General features: G+C 48.4%; 2 protein-coding genes across 2 annotated transcripts in view; one reads left to right on the top strand and one right to left on the bottom strand.

Annotated features, from left to right (window-relative positions):
• Positions 1-1,700, top strand: part of COL9A3 (collagen type IX alpha 3 chain) — a 22,858-nt gene extending 21,158 nt beyond the window's left edge. The window contains exon 32 of the mRNA XM_004430207.3: positions 847-1,700. Within this exon, the coding sequence (XP_004430264.1) occupies positions 847-1,037 (191 nt within the window). The 3' untranslated portion in view covers positions 1,038-1,700. The remainder of the gene's footprint in view (positions 1-846) is intronic.
• TCFL5 (transcription factor like 5) lies at positions 1,676-16,873 on the bottom strand. Its single transcript, XM_004430516.3, is given in 7 exon segments — positions 1,676-2,456; positions 10,420-10,561; positions 12,802-13,048; positions 14,801-14,963; positions 15,246-15,432; positions 16,204-16,598; positions 16,601-16,873. Coding segments are annotated over 7 exon segments (1,530 nt in total). The 3' UTR covers positions 1,676-2,333.

Raw genomic sequence — 16,873 nt, 5'->3', positions numbered from 1 at the left:
TATTTTAGTTAAGTAGATTCAGTTAAATTCTACTTAACTAAAGCCATCTAGTATCTATTTCAGTTAAATTCCAACAGAATTTTCTCTTCATTGACCCACATGTACACTGAATGTCTGGATTTTTAATGCTGAATATAAATGCTCTGTCGAGAGGGAGGAGGAGCCGCTGACCCTCGAGAAGGCCAGCACCACCGCGGTCCCTCCCAAGCCTTCTCGGAGACGTCGGGGTCATTCTCATCTGCACACACATCCTGGGAGTCAAAGGCCTGCTGGTTTTCCCAAAACACACAGCTGTTGGCTCTGGCTCCTCTCCACACCACAGGGGGCCCTCCCCCAGCCCCGCAAACACCCTCATCTCCTGGCCTCGAGGCTGCACCCCACGTTCCTGTTTCTGCTTTGCTGACCTACTCTGCCTCCACCTGCCGCCCACCTGCTCAGGTGCCCACCACCCCGGTGGGGGTTCCTCTTCCGCTCACACCCAGTCCACTCCCATGGCTGCCACGCCACCCTCATCACTCACCAAGCTACTCCCACAGCGGCCCCCTGGCTCACTCCAGACCCCTTTGTCACATGGCACCAATTAATTCTCCTCAAGTCCGAGCTGGCGTACGTAGGACAAACCTGGAGGTGGGCTCCCTGTGGCTCCGCCTGGCCTCTGGCTGTGCCCGCCACACCCTTGCCCACTTCAGACCTCTGCCCTTGCCCTTCTCCTGGCCTGGCTCTCCTCCCCTTGGCCTCTTCCAGAGCTCAGAAACAAGCTAGGAAAACACAAGAGCTGGGTGGCATGCTGATCACGAACGTTCTGTTCTTACTACGTCTACACTCACCTTCCTGGTCTCTCTCAAGGACCGCAAGGCGTGCAGGGCGTGAGCAAAGACGGCCGAGACGGGGCCCCCGGCGAGCCCGGGCTGCCTGGCGACCCTGGCCTTCCTGGGGCTGTTGGAGCTCAGGGGACCCCCGGCATCTGCGACACCTCGGCCTGCCAAGGAGCCGTGATGGCAGGCGCTGGGGAAAAATCAGGACCTAGAAGCTCCTAAAACATAACTTAAAGCAGCAAGTGAGAAAGTGATGCTGAGCTAAGCAGTGAGCTGTGGAAGGACACCCAGGGATCAGCAGCGTCTGGTATTAAGGAGTGGACGCCGCGCCGCGCCGTGACGCCAGCAAGGCCTTCCTGGCCTGCCCCTCCGTGTCCTCACTGGCAGCGACTGGACACTTGGTCCCTGAGAGCATCCTCCATCCAGCTGTGTCTCTTCGAGTACCGGCATCGGTCCATTCAGCTGCCGTCATACCTCAGACACAGGCCCTACGTGATAAAACTGTAAACCCAACATTTGAGAGGACATAGGTGTACGTATAAAAAGTTCTGTACAATTCCACAAGATAAAAAATATTCAGCAACTTGTTTACATAGCATTTGTGTAAAGACTAAGATACAATCCCAGCAAAATGATATAGTAAATCTTCAGATTAATGACAGCCACAGTGTAAGAAGAAAATAAAGGCTCCAATGCACAGTGTCCCTTTCACACAGACGTCTGGTCTGATTACCTGCTGCTTCTGTGTACAAACTTCTAACTGTGTCCAATTAACAGTATTTATTGAAGGTGACTTTGTATTGCACTAAAGGCTATTGGTATTATCTGTTGTAATAAATAAAGCCACTCATTTGAAAAACTCAGTTCCGAACACTACAGTTTATTACACAGAAAGTCAGACTCTCAGTATGAGAATGAGGGCACTGCAGCAATCTACCGTGACAGTGTCTCATTTATGGACAAAAGTAGCTTTAAAGGAAGTCTCTGGAAAATTTCTAGCAAAAGGTTTAAAATAGGACTGCATTTTGCAATACAGTACCCTGAGACGAAGTCCTTACAAGGGGAAGTGATAAACAAGTGAAATAAAATTCCAAACTGCTTCTAGTTAAGAACAATTTAACTTGTTCCAGTTGCTAAGGGGGCATATTTTAAAATGTAGATAAAATAAATAAAAAGCAATGTACCTTTTAGGACTAAAGAAATTACAAAAGATGTTAATTTTTTAAGATATCATGTTAAGAAAACATGATGGAATCAGACAGATAATTGAAAATTACTTACTAATTATCAAGATGTCTTCATCCCCAAATGGTCTAAGAGGACATGAGTGGACAAGTATTTTGTTCTAGATAAATATTTTTACAAAATGTGCTTCCAAAGTCCCCCCTGGAGTCCCATCAACTTGAGTCATGTCCCTTTAGAGTGAAACTGTCAGAGCCGAGTTCCAGGACTGTAGAGAACGTTTATGGGCCACGAGGGAACGACCGAGCCCGTCCCAGGATGAGTGTCCAGTCCCGGTCACTTGATCTCCATGGCCGGGCTACTCTGTAGGCTCTCCTGTGCGGGACATGTCACCAAGGAGTCTGGCCTGGTCAACTTGAGCCTTCTGCCAGTTTTGCCGCAAAATACACTCTCAAATTCCTAAAGCAGAGGAATGATCATTAATGTACTGAATTCACATATATGAAAAGTGCTATCTTCAAAAAACACAAAAGGCTGAAATTAAGAGTAAACTACTTGAAAATATATCGTTAAATAAAGGTGTCTTTCACAAACTTAGGTCACATATCGTAAGAGGGTATATATGATAAAAACAGGAATTCAAACATTTTTCTCAAATAGTTATATGTATTTTTATTTAGTTTTCCAATAGATTCTTAAAATGCCTGACCACATTGTAAAGGCTTCTCATATTTAAAAAGAGAAGCTATATTAATATTTGTTATTTTTATTGTGGTCAAATAGACACAACATAAAATTTACCATTTTACTTGCACACATTTACCAAGTGTGCAACTCAAGTGCATTAAGTACATTCACACTGTCGTACAACCATCACCACCATCCACCTCCAGAACTTTCCACCGCCCCAGACACTCTGACCCATTACATACCCTCCCCCCACGAGCACCTGTTTGATTCCACGCAGACTGAGGAGTGCTCCGTGGCAGGCATGCTCTCTCTACACGTAAGACTAAGAGCTGACTCCTGCAGCGCCCTGCTGGCGGCAGGTCCTCGTTCATGCGGCTCTGCCCCTACACGCTTTTTAAAAGGCCTCAGTGTTAACACTCGGTCAGACTGACCAGCCCTGAGCAGGCAGGTCAGTCTCAACCTCACGCAGTAGAAGGCTAGTTAGTACAAGCAGACAACCAGAATCTCACCAGCCTCTAGGAAACAAAAGGTCTTGGGTGTGCAAAACGCAGGAGGTGGGAAATTCTACAGGACAAAGTATTCAGTTTCTTCCACAGATAAATGGCAAGGAAAAAGGAAGGGGGGGGGGCCAGCCCCATGGCTGAGTGGTTAAAGTTCTGTGTGCTCTGCTTTGGAGGCCCGGGTTTGCGGGTTTGGATCCCAGGTGTGGACTTACACCACTTGTCAGCCATGCTGTGGCGGCATCCCACATACAAAATAGAAGTAGATTGGCACAGGTGTTAGCTCAGGGACAATCTTCCTCAGCAAAAAAGTAAAAAAAAAAAAACAATAATTCAGCAAGGGTGGGAGGATGGGGAGGTACAGATGAAACAAAATTATGCCTGAAGCTGAGTTACAGGGACACGGGAGTTCATGATTCTGTTCTCTCCATTTTTATGCATGTATAAATTTCCATCAGTTTTTTTTTAAAAAAGCACAGCATTCTTACACAATTAAATCTAGGTTTACATATTTTTTATTAGGAAAAAAATATATAACATAAAATTTGCCATTTTAACTGTTTGTAAATGTACAGTTCTGTGGCATTAAATACATTCACATTGCTGTGCACCCATCACCACCATCCATCTCCAGAACTCTTTTCACCTGGTAAAACTGAAACTCTGTCCCCATTAAACACCAACTCCCATCCCCCTCCCCCAGCCCCTGGCACCCACCATCCTACTTTCTGTCTCTGTGAACTTGACTCCTCTAGGGACCTCATACGAGTGGAATCACACAGTATTTGTCCTTTTGTGACTGGCTTATTTCATGGAGCATAATGTCCTCAAGGTTCGTCCACGTTGTAGCAGGTGTCAGGATTTCTTTCCTTTTTATGACGGAATAATATTCCATTGTATGGATGGACCACATTTTGTTTATCTATTCATCTGTCAATGGACACTTGGGGTGCTTCCACCTTTCGGCTATTGTGAATATGCTGCTGTGAACATTCATGTCCAAGTATCCATTTAGGTCCCTGCTTTCAGTTCTTTTGGGTATAAACCAAGAAGTGACACTGTAGGATCACGTGGTAATTCTATGTTTAACTTTTTGAGGAACCACCAGACTGTTCTCCACAGCAGCTGCACCACTTTACGTTCCCACCAGCAATCCCAAGGGTTCCAATTTCTCCACATCCTTGCCAACACTTGTTATCTTCTGTTCTTTTGATAGGAGCCTTCCTAATGGGTGTGAGGTGGTGTCTCACTGTAGCTTTGACTTGCATTTCCCTGATGATCAGTGATGTTGAGCATCTTTTCATCAGTGATTTGCTTATTGGCCATTTGTTTTTCTTCTTTGGAGAAATGTCTATTCAAGTTCTTTGCCCATTTTTGAATCAGGTTGTCTTTTTTGTTGCTGGGTTGCAGTAGGTTTCTATTTAATTCAGGTCCAGGAAGGGATGTATAAATGGCTCTGCTGCCCTTGGTTTAACTTCTCAACACCTGGAAGGGCTGCAGCACACCATCTGTCCACAGCCCAGGTGGCATCCCCGCCAAGGCAACCACTCCCTACCTCGGAAGCTGTATTTGCACATAAAGATACTCTAATTTTCTTCCCAAACTTTAAAAGGTGTTAGGGTCTCAATGCAATTTAAGATAAACCACATTTTGATAATTTCCTATATTTAATACCCAGAGCCCAAACATAAAATATTTGTCTATATTTCAAAAGGTAGAATTTACTTTTGAGAATAACTAAGCATAAGTCAGAAAAAAGAAAATAATCATTTCTCAGATATAAGAAAGTACTTGGGAGATTTTCTAAATAATCTTGACACAATGGGGAGGCTAGCCCTAGCCATCCATCTTTATTTTGAACAGCTCCCCAGAACAGGCGTTAAGCTGCAGCTCAACCTAGACCCTTACAGGATCCCCGGGAGTCGGGAGTCGACTCACTGGCAGAGGGGTGCCTGTGAGAGCAGGAGACGAGCGCCCTCTCCAGCCCCCAGCCCCGCTCAGCCGAGCCAGAGGTGCACACCTGTCATTCGACTCTCTCAATTAGCATCTATTTTCAACCAAACATAAGTTAAATAACTGAGTTTTAAGAGATTTTTACAACTCATCAAATCACCTTGAGATGACACCTGACCAAAGTTGATATTCACTTTAGATTTGTAAATATGAAAATGCCAATAATAAAAACTGTATTAGTAAGAAAAAGAGAGATAGTTCCAATTACACGTCAGGAAATTATACCAGGAAGTTATGCAGGGGAACAAAGCTGGTGTTGTCTGAATGGAGAGAAGAGAGAACTGAAGGCAAAGGGTTAAAGGAAACAATGAGGGCACGTCAGGTTGACATCACCGGCCACACGCAACCACGCACAGAGAAGACCCACGGACCGGAACATGTGCGCACCTCACAAAGCTTGGACCCGTGAAAGCAAACACGAGAGACCTCTAAGGGAGGTGACAAATCCAATCACAGCGCGAGCCGTCCCACAGGACCCTGGGGACAGCAGGCCGGGCAGACGCGGGAGCCGAGGTTTGAACCACAATCTCAGCCTGATACACACACGGAATTCTCCACACGGAGAACGCACATTCCTTCCAAATAAACACACAACTTTTAAAAATTGACCACATACGAGGTCACAATAGAAGTCTTCTAAAAACTGCTTTTTTATACAGACCATCTTCACTAACCACAATGTGATAAGTTTGAGAAACATGCAAAAAAAAGACAGGAAAAACCCCCTCCCTACATATGTGGAAAATTAAACACCAACTTCCAGAGAATTCCTGTGTTGAAGAGGCAAACAGACGAAATTACGAGGTATCTGGAGACAATGAAAGCATTATATCTGAACCTGTGGGAAGTTTTCAGAAAGAGCACGAAGACAAATCTGCTTTACACGCCCCGCTCAGAAAGACTGGAAAGAAATGAAGTACTAAACTTCAACTCAAGACAGCAGGAAAAATAAAACTCAAAAAACAGAAAGAAGGGAAGAATAGAAAAAGTAAGGTTTTTAAATAATTACAATAAAAGCAAAATTATAATAGAAAAAACACTACCACTGCCTCCTGTGCCCCCAAAAATCCAACAGAGCAGAACAAGACCACAGCCGGTTCCCTGGGAAGGCCAAGAACATGGCCAGATCCCCCAGGAATCGGGGGAATCCGGGCACAGATGAAGCAGCTCGGGAATGACGGAAGAATAAAGGAGGCACAAACTCACTAGGACCCCGAGGGCCAGCGACCAGCCCACCGACAGCAACGGGAGGAACAGCCCACAGCGGTGCTGGTGGAGCCTGAGGCTGCGGAGGAGGGCCCCAGGGCCTCTGCAGGTGGAGATGGCGCTCAAGCAGCGGCGGCCAAAGCACTGCGAGGAGGGTCTCCTCATGCTGGGCCCACCCACCAAGGCAGGCGCAGATCCTCCCTGCCCTTGGGAGCCAAAGGCTGGGGGTTCCTGCCTGGAGAGGGTGAAGGAGGGCTCGTGTACAGGTGGGGGAGGCACCTCACTCAATACGGGGATCAGTGGACGCTGTGCACTGACTGCTGGGAACCCAGCTCAGCACCCGGACCATGGACTAAGCCCGGCGCCCATCACCGAGAAGGCAGGGAGAGAAGGCGCGCCCAGGGAGGAAGCAGGAACGCCAGCGAGGGCGGTGGCCTGAAGCCAGTGAAGACAGAAACGGGGAGCGGTCCACGCTCACCCGCAGACCCCTCACTGGCTAAAGAGGGCTCTGGCCACCAAAGGGTGCTGGAGAAGGGCCCCGGGGGACAGACAATCCCTTGGGGCTCTGCACTGAGAGGAGCCGAGAAAGGTGGCTGCGGCAGGGGTCGTGAGTCGAGAGTTCCTGCAGGATCACAGGAGTGGGAGCAGCATGTCCGCACCGCAGAACCTGGGCTGGTGCCGTGGAGAGGGGGCAAAGGGGCGGCTTGGGTCGCAGGGCTCGCCTGACTTCAGATGGACGGAGGGGGAAGGCAAAGCAGAAGGAAGCAGCAGCCCCTGGCCCCATCAGTGCCGGTGACGGATCAGAGAGGGAGGCAGGGGGCAGCTGGCCAGCAGCCTGGAGAGGAAACCTCACTGAGGTTCACCTGACGACTCCAAAACGTCATCTTGCCACAGCAACGCGTAGCTGTGGTCCTGGACTGGATCCTGACTGGGAAAAAGCTGTAGAGGGTGTTACTGGGACAACAGCAGAACTTGAATGTTAATCTGTCATTAGATAACAATATTACACCAATGCTCAATTTCCTGATTTTGGTCATTGTATTCTGGTTATGTAAGATAATGTACTTATTCTTTAAAAATATACACTGAAGTATTTAGGAATAAAGGGGCATGGTGTCTGCAATTTACTATCAAATGGCTCAGAAAAACAGAGAGAGACTGAGCAAGCGGGTGAAACGTTAACACTGGTGACTCTGGGTGAACCGCATCGGGATACAAGGAGCTCTTAGTACTACTGTAATTTTTCTGTAAGTCTGAAGTTATAGCAAAATTTAAAATTACCATAAATAAATAAAGTGAGTCATGTAAATCCAGAATGCAGGACATTCAACAGGCACCTGGCCTGATCTCAAATCTCAACATCATAATAACTGGGGTGGGATTGTTGAGGCTTAAAGAGCCTGAAAACATAAATGCATTCCTAGATACAGGATGCTGGTTTGGAAAAAAAACCCAGCTATAAAAGTCACTTGTAAAACATTTTCGGGAGATGTGAATATGGACTGGGTATTGGATGATGTGAGAAAATTACTATCAGCTTTGTAAGGCATGATAATGGCATCAGAGTTTTTTAGGACATGCATGCAGAAAATATTTAGAGGTGAAGGTTCATGATGTCTGTAACTGTCTGAAAATGTACAGCAAATATCTGTGTGTGTGTGTGTGTGTGTGTGTGTGTGTGTGTACATGAAGTAAGTGTGGTTGATGTTAACTGCTGAGATGAGGAGATGGGTATACAGGTATTCCTTGTTCTGTAGGTGCATTAGAAAAAGAATACAAGGTGAACTATTTGCTGTCAACCACGAACCACAATGGCCTTCTCCACACGTCCACCTGCCACCTCCTGGGCACCGAAAACCTCGTGTGTCCGAAATAGAACATGTATTCTGCTCCACCTCACCCTGTTTCTCCCATCTTCTCATCTCAGTAAACAGCACCACCCATCCAGCTGCTCATGCTCAACCAGAAACCCGAGTGGTCCCTGATTCCTCTTTCCAGCACATCCCACATCTGGCACCGCCAACAAATACATGCTCAAGCCACGTGCCTCTCGCACTCCACCGCTGCCCCTGGGCCAGTCCTGGGGAGCTGCGCCTGTGGCCTCCCGACCAGGGTCTTGGCCTTCACTCCCCCCCAACCCCGACCTCTACTTCCCAAGTCCATTCTCCCCACACAGCAGCGAGTGACCTCTGCAAACTGTCGGTTAGACCATGCCACCTTCCAGGGCCCCACCCCGGCACCCAACCTAAGAAGCCCCCTCTGCAGGTGGGGCCCGCACAGCAGGGTCTCGTCCTTGAGACAGGACAGAGACCTCTGTTCCCTGCCTCCTTGGTGACCGCCTCCCTCCAGCCAGCAGGGTCTCTGTCTCACTCTAAGTGCCCCCAGCATCTTGCACAGAAGCCTGGTTGGAGAAGGAAAGATTTGTGGGACGAAATATGCACTAAGATAATTCAGGAAAATCACCTGAGACTCTCATGTACTGTATCTTTAAGAACAAAATATTCATGGGAGCAAGAGGGGGAAGGTGCCACGGACACAACTAAGTACAGGGTTCGGCCACTCAGGCCCAGTCCACACACTGCTAACTGACCTCACTTCAGCCTGTTTCTTGACAGGCCCTACCATCCGACCCAGAAACAATCCACAAGTTCCATGTAATTAAATTTCAGAATTATCCGGGAAGCATAATATATATAATATAAAGTACCCATGAGTTTTTAATCTATTTAATCTTTGAGTATATATATAGATAGTTAATGAGTTTTTTTTGTTGTAAACACCTCCATCATATTTGAATGAATTATATCAATAACAGTTTACTAGTAGGTACACAGAGCCAAACATTAAGTCATTTTTAAAAATATTAAAGCTTTATTTTATTAAAATAAACCAATAGTCTACCTCTAAAAAATATTAGGGTAACTGCATTAAAAATAACCATAAATGATCCAATTAGAACAAATTTGACATAAGTATTATTTCAAAATGCAATTAAACGTACAATGAAAATAAGGAACTTGATGAAATTATATAACTCACAAGATGTAAATGTCACGTGGACACAGAAAAGGGAAACCGAGATGACAAACTGTCCGCACACAGCCCCAGAGGGGGGCCCTCTGGCTGGGGAGGAGCCCTCTCAGGCCCTTCCAGGACCTGATGCAGGATGCTCTTGTTAAAAAGGCTCCACAATTGTGAGACCACCCTCAGCTCAGTCCTCTGATCAGACTGGGGCTGCGGTCAACAGCGGCTGCTGCACAACAGCTCTGGACAAGGAACAGAATCAGGACGCTCTGGGCTCACTTCACTAAGGCCTCCTCACCACTCATCCCGACCCACAGAATTCTGAGGCCAGAACCTGGCACCGAGGTCCCCCCAAGGCCTCGAACGCCTCCATTCTTTCCTGGGAAACAGCACAGAGGGGGCGGGCTGGACTCACACGCCAAGCGCTCAGTCCTGCAGGAGCCCAGCTCGCTGCCTGGGAATCGCCTGGGACCAAACAGACAGGGTCGAGGTGGCGCTGGTATCCTAAGGAGCTGAGACGCTTGGGCCCCAGAGCCCCCAAGTCATCCCCAGCCACCCACCCACGGAGGTGTCTCTTCTCTGGATGCGTTTGAAGTCCAGACTATTTATTTCACATTTATTTGCCTCTTTTTTTTTTAAGCTATTCTTGCTTCATCCCTTTTACAAAGTTTTCTGAGGGCAAAAAGAAATCCCACCCTACAGGTCTCTGAAACCCCTTCCCACCCCAGCACAACTCACTGCAGAGGGCAGGCGCTCAGTCTACCCGACCACTGACATTTCAGTCATCTGTATTCTGCAGTTTAGTGAATGAGTCACTTTAGTAAATGACAAGTTACCTCAGTAACGAGCAGAGCTTTGTTCATAGTGGACTCAGGGTCGGACATCAGATTCCAGGAAACAAAGGAGAGTTTGGGATTCTCAGGGGAAAAAGGATAAGAACACTGATAAGTTTATAAAATTCTGAAAGTCTACCCAGCCTACATACTAACCTTTTTAAGAGAATCTCCATGTCTTTCCTGAATATATTTCAGGAACGCTGTGGTCCACTGAAGAGTTGTTGCCTTATCGGTCTCGGCGTTGCAGAACGGGACTAAAAGATTCAACTCATCGCAACAAATGCGGATTCTGCGCCTACAGTCAAAATCCAAAGCATCACATGGAGAGGCTGGAACAAACCCAAGGAGCAGAGGGTTCGTATTTCTCAAGGACTCTGAGTGCTGGGGAAGTGCCCACCACCACCTCCAGGCTGGGTGCCCGTCACTCTGCCGCTGCTGCTCCTGGGACCCCCTTGCCTCGGGGCGCCCTCCCCTCACGGCTGCATTCCCTGCAGTTTTCCCTATTTACTTCTCAGGCCAGGAGCAACGGGCAGGTCCAAACCCCTGAAACTGGAAGCAAAACGCTGCGTGTGGGTTTTCTGGGAAGAGCATTCTTTCACCCGACAGTTATTAACCTGCCCTCATGTTCCGGGGAGCTCACTCACAGACAGGATTCACGGCTTCGATTCTCCAAGGGGCCCTGGTTCAAAAAGGATCACAGACTACCAGCCTGTTAATATCCCGAAAACTGGTCTTTTAGAGATAATTAAAATCACAGCTGGAGTCTTATTATTAGACCATCTTTAATTTTTGCGAACCCGATTTAGTAACATGCTGAGTCCCACGTAAGCCGCCACTGAACCACTTCTACCAGACAGTCTTGTTTCCCATCTTCCCAGCCTCCCAGCTGGACGCCTGGACACCTGGACACTTGGAGTGCTATGTAGAGACTTCGTAAGGTAGAACACAGCTGGGTGCTCTCTACCTTCCAGGCACTGGGCCTGACACCCTTCACATATCAGCTCATTTAATTCTGATCTCAAATCTATGAGGTAGGTAATATCTCTCTTTTATAGATGAGAAACTCGAGATGAGAGGTAAAGAATTTGCAGAAGGTTGTTAAACTAGGAAATGGCAGGGTAAGAATTCAAACTTTTACTGTCAACATATAGTGTGACGGTTTTCACATAGTAGGTATTCGTTAAATGTTTATTAAACAGACGTCAGAGCAGGAAAAATGCCCTTCATAATTCACGGTGAGTTCAGTGAAGTCCTCTGGTTGGAATGCGTGTGTACACGCAGTTAAGAAAGGCATCTAGCTGGCTGGCTAGCTCTAATGTACACCTTTGAACAGAAACGATATGGCTTTAGCTCAACACTGTAGCTTCAAAGTTGAATATGTGTCTTGCTCCATCTATGTTTCCTGAGCCTAAAACAGAAATTGGTTCAAAGTACTCAATAAATAAGTTAATTAATTGTATGTTAGGGAAACATCATGTAAAAATCCAGCTGAAATAGAGAAAAATTAACCACCTGTTAAATCTACATAGAAGAATAGCACAAATAAAATCCACAATAAAACGCCTTAAATAACAGCATTAACCTCCTCCTTCCCCAGTGTTCTTAAAAGAACCAAGAAAAACCAGTGATTTGTGTGCAGGAAAGAGTCAAGCCAGTAGACCAGCTCTGCTTAGGACACCTGCTCACACGGCCAGCCCTGACAGCCATCAGGGAACTGAGACTTGTAGAGGGTTCCCACCATCACCAGTTAAGAGGGGCTTCCTGTGCAAACAACACAGCTTATGTCAAACACTGGCTTTCCTTCTGGGGGTCTGGAAATTGGCTGGGTGCCAGGTAGGGAACACCTACAAGACAGGCTCCCAGTAAACCCCGGAGTTCTGAGTCCCTAGTGAGCTTTCCTGGCTGGTACCACCTCACACGTGGCCAGAGCTTGGCGCTGGGGGAGGGAAGTGCATCCTGTGACTCTAGTGGGGGGGGCTCGGGAGCCTGCACCTGGTCCCCTAGTGCTTCTCCCCATTCGCCTTGGCTAATGCTGCTGGATCCTCTCTTGTAATAAATCGAAGCCATGAGTCCTTCTCCAGAACCATCACACCTGGGGGTGTGGGACCTCGTGAACCATCACAGCTTGGGACCCCGACCCACCTAGCAAAACAAAGTCAGTGTTCACTCTTGCCAACTTTTCCTCCTTTTTTTTTTTTAGATTTTATTTATTTATTTTTTTCCCCCCAAAGCCCCAGTAGATAGTTGTATGTCACAGCTGCACATCCTTCTAGTTGCTGTATGTGGGACGCGGCCTCAGCATAGCCGGAGAAGTGGTGTGTTGGTGCGCGCCCGGGATCCGAACCCGGGCCGCCAGCAGCGGAGCGCGAGCACCTAACCGCTAAGCCATGGGGCCGGCCCTCCTCCTTTGAACACAGAAATGGCTAAGGTATTGTTCTATGCGATAACTTGCCTATTAGTACTAATAACTGTAACACGCTCGCATGTCTAAGTAACTACATACAAATCGGCCTGGCAATCAACCACACGCATTACCTTCTATCTCTCTCCATGCGGTTGTGCCTCTCCCTACGCTGGGACCTTCCTCCCTGGGGCCCGCTCTGGGTCTGCTCCCCGAGGTTGGACTGCGCGGACTCCGCGGACTGCCAGGCACCCTGTGCGGCCATGGAGCCTTCGCCCACGTTCTGAATCTCTCCCAGCGCTCTTCGTTCTAAGTGTGTGTCCAGCGGACGGATTCTACTCCGACTCCTCTTATTTATGGCTTGTTTACATAGCGCTTCTTCTTTGCAAAACAAGAAAAAAGTGGTATTTTAATTTTTTATTCTTCTTAACTTACCCCCATTAATGCTAAGTATATTTTTTGGCATTTTCAATCCAAAAGAGAAACATCAGTGGGTGCAGGACGCAGAGAATGGAACGGGAGGAGCCGCACGACTGCCGCAGTTCGGCACGAAGCCCCAGGCTCCAAGCCACGGACCCGAAAGTAACCCTACCACTGAATTTAAACACTCCGAGTCTTACGTGATCGGTGTAACCTTTCAGAAGTCCCCTCTTCCATGGCCAGGTGTTAACTGTCATCTTTGAGTAGAGCACCCAAGAAGATGTTTGATTTTCCAGATATTCAGAATGGAAAAAAAAAAAGCTGGAAATATTTTCTCTGAAAGATCTTCTCCTTTTTTTTTGTGTGTGAGGAAGATCGGCCCTGAGCTAACATCTGCCAATCCTCCTCTTTTTCCTGAGGAAGACTGGCCCTGAGCTAACATCCATGCCCATCTTCCTCCACTTTATATGGGATGCCACCACAGCATGGCTCGACAAGCAGTATGTCGGTGCGCGCCCGGGATCCGAACCAGTGAACCCCAGGCGGCCGCAGCAGTGCGCGCGCATTTAACCGCTTGTGCCACCAGGCCGGCCCCCGAAAGATTTTCTTTACATACAATTATGCTAATATGACAGCTGACATTCTGACTGCAATACTCAGAAGACGACAAAACCGAAGTGGTTTAGGACTAAATATGCCCTCATCTTACACGTGATGCTCCCCACAAAGGCAGTAATCCCAGCATACCTTTTATTTATGCTACAGAAATATGTCAAATTTCCATCAAACAAAGAACAGCAGGCATCTAAGTAGTATGTGTGGTGATGAGCATTCCCAAGATGCCACGAAAGCCCAATTGCCTAAAGCGAAAGAGTCGCCTAACACAGATTTCAGAGCACTGATCACTTTTCAAGGGAAACCCAGAGGGGACTCACAAGTATTGGTAATATTTATCCCCCAAGCTGAGTAGTCAGTACAGGGACTATTTTAATATTAACCTTTATACCTTACAAATGTAAACATATACTTTTGCATAAAATTTCATAACAAGGAAAAATTAATTACTGACACGGAGAAAGCAGGAGCACTCCGTCCCTATCCTATCTTCATTAGCTCTTGAGAAGCTCAGTGTAAGTTGTGTTATTTTGTTGGATAACTTGAAAAATAATTTGTTTCCAGGGAGAAAGGGATTGAGACTTAACCTTGGAGGTAAGCAAAGCCTGCCTCCTGCAGTTTCCTTATTTCTAAAACTTTCTGAATCACCTTATGGTCTCTTGCTCTCAAGTCAATCTTTGCCCATCTGCAGACTGTCTCCTAAAGCTTTTAGCAGATTTCAGACTCCTCCCTCACTCACGAAGTACAAAATAAGGAAAAAAACAAAAACTATTGTTTTAGTAATTTCATAGCTTAAAACTTATGTAAGTCTATCATTTTTCTGTTTAAGGAGTTTAGTTTACTATTAAGAAAAGGCAGCCCCCAAACTCAATGTTTCCATACCAAGTATAAAAATGATGTTCAAAATTCAAAAGAATGTTCCAAGTGCGATGATGAGAAGAGAGTTGGAAGAAGGATCCCTCAGATACAAATGCGCTTCCAAGATCACCTCACATGTTTATAAACCACCTCTCTCCCTCACCCGCCCAAAGCTACGATGACATGGAGGACACAACCCAGGCAGGACAGAATACCTGCCACCTTCTGCGTGTTGCTTACCTCCCACTTTAATCCAAACCTGCTCAGGCAAAGCTTTGTTTCTACTACCTAAAGTCTGTTTAGTGGATTCAATTTCTTGCTGATAACAGAAAGAAAATGCTCTAGGCAATCCAATATCCTGATGCTTGGCAGCTTCAAGTATAGAACAGGAGTTACTAGAACTCTGGAAAAAATGAAGCAACAGGAATTTCATCAATATGCAACTTAATCTTCTCTTTACTGCACATATAAAATGCACTTTAACAGAAGTAATGACAAAGCTACTAACATCCAATTTGAAGAACTTTAGGTGCACTGAGGATTTTAAAATGTTCCCAAATCACATAAATACTCTGGAGTTTAAAAGGTCATTAAGCTCAATCAAAGAAAAACAAAATCCTTGGTACTTAACTAAAATAAATTCGTTTAACAGGAAAGAGCAGAGCTCCACGTGTCGTCGGCCCACCTGTGCTTGCGAGAGGCTGGCGCTCCCGCCCGAGGAGCAGGAGTTTGTGGGAAACAGCGGGTAAGTGAACTGCAAAGCGGCGGTCGCAGCAGCAGTTTTATTTTTCACTAACGTTGTACATTTGTTCTGTTGCTGATGAAGAGGAACATTCATTAATTCGGATGGATGTCGAATAAGAGTTACCAAACTGCCAAGACAAAAGAAAACCCAGAAATGTGAAGAATTCGAGGCAGGTAAGTGTCCTGAGACCCCGCACTTACTGTCACTCTAATAGGTCATGTGAGATTTTCTAGAGAGGACCTCAGATCTGTTGGGACCACCACCCCTCATCATGGACACCTCTGCAACAATCAACCAGTGCTGTTGGGGATGGTTCAAAGTCTCCTCTTTCTCACAGAGGAAGACCGGGCCGTGTGTCATCTTTTAGTTGCACCTCCCTTCCTATCACACCCTTGACAGCAATCTCTCTTTTTGGGGCCATCTTCCAAAATCTGATGACTATGGGCAAAATGGGGAAAACTACACAGTGGGGACGGATAGAAAGCTGAGAAGTCACCCAAGCAGAGAGGCCACTCCTCTTCCATACTCGTCCTGGGGAGATCACCGTGGGCTGGCAATCCTGCTGCAGGCTGAAGCTGTATTGTATATTCAAAGCTTCACAACAAGTCTCCTACACCCAGACCCCGGGAACCTGCTCCCTGCTGAGGGACGCCAGCCAGAGGGAGACCAGTGGCCTTGTCTACACCCAGACCCAGTAGGTCCTAGGTCCTGCTCCCTGTTGAGATCCAGCCGCAGGCAGGCAGGCTGGCGCCCTCTGCACAGGATCGCCTTGTCTACACCCTGACCCAGCAGGTCCTGCTCCCCGTTGAGAGGCCAAGCTGGCGGCCTCCGCACCCACGTCCTCCCTCCGCAGCCGCGCCCTCCCCGTCCCCGTCCCGCCCGGGGCGTGGGCACCCACTTGTTGAGCGCCACGCCCGGCTCCGGGGACTCGGCGCCGCGCGGGGCGGGCGGGGGCTCGGCGGAGATGCTGTTGAAGCGGTCCTCCAGGCGGACGCGCACTGCCGACTTGGCCCGCGCCTCGGGCGCGCCCTCCCCGGCCGCCGCCTTCTCCTTGGCCGCGCCGTCGGACGCCTTGGGCCGGGGGGCGCCCGGGGGGCCGTCGGCGCCCGGCGTCTTCTCGGCGGCGGCGGCGGGGGGCGCGCCCGCCTCGCTCAGCAGCATCATGCGCAGCTCCTGGAAGTCGATGTGGCCCAGGCACGGGCTGGCGCCCGCGAAGCCGCCGTCGGCCAGCGCGGGCGGGCACAGCACCGGGTACACGGGCGGCGCGCCCCCCCCCGCCGCCGCCGCCGCGCCCCCGCCGCCGCGAAGCCCCCCGCCGCCGCGCCCGGCGCCGCCGCCGCCAGGAAGGCCGAGTTGAGGCGCGTCTCGAGCTCGCCGTCGGCCGCCGCCGCCTCCATGTGCGAGTAGAGGATGTGCTGCAGCTGCGTGTACTCGATCTCCGTCATCTCCACCAGGCTCAGGTCGGTGGTCGTGAAGCTCAGCCCCGCCTCGCCCAGCGCCGCGTCCGCGCCCTCGGGGCCCGCCGGCCCGCCCGCCTGCGGCGGCTCCCGCGGCCCGGGGCCCGACAT

The sequence above is a fragment of the Ceratotherium simum genome, chromosome 21 (genome assembly GCF_057802395.1).
Source record: "Ceratotherium simum simum isolate JZ-2026a chromosome 21, ASM5780239v1, whole genome shotgun sequence".
Lineage (NCBI taxonomy): Eukaryota > Metazoa > Chordata > Mammalia > Perissodactyla > Rhinocerotidae > Ceratotherium > Ceratotherium simum.
The sequence above is the reverse complement of the archived record's forward strand: the minus strand, read 5'-3'. Positions and strand labels throughout refer to the sequence as shown.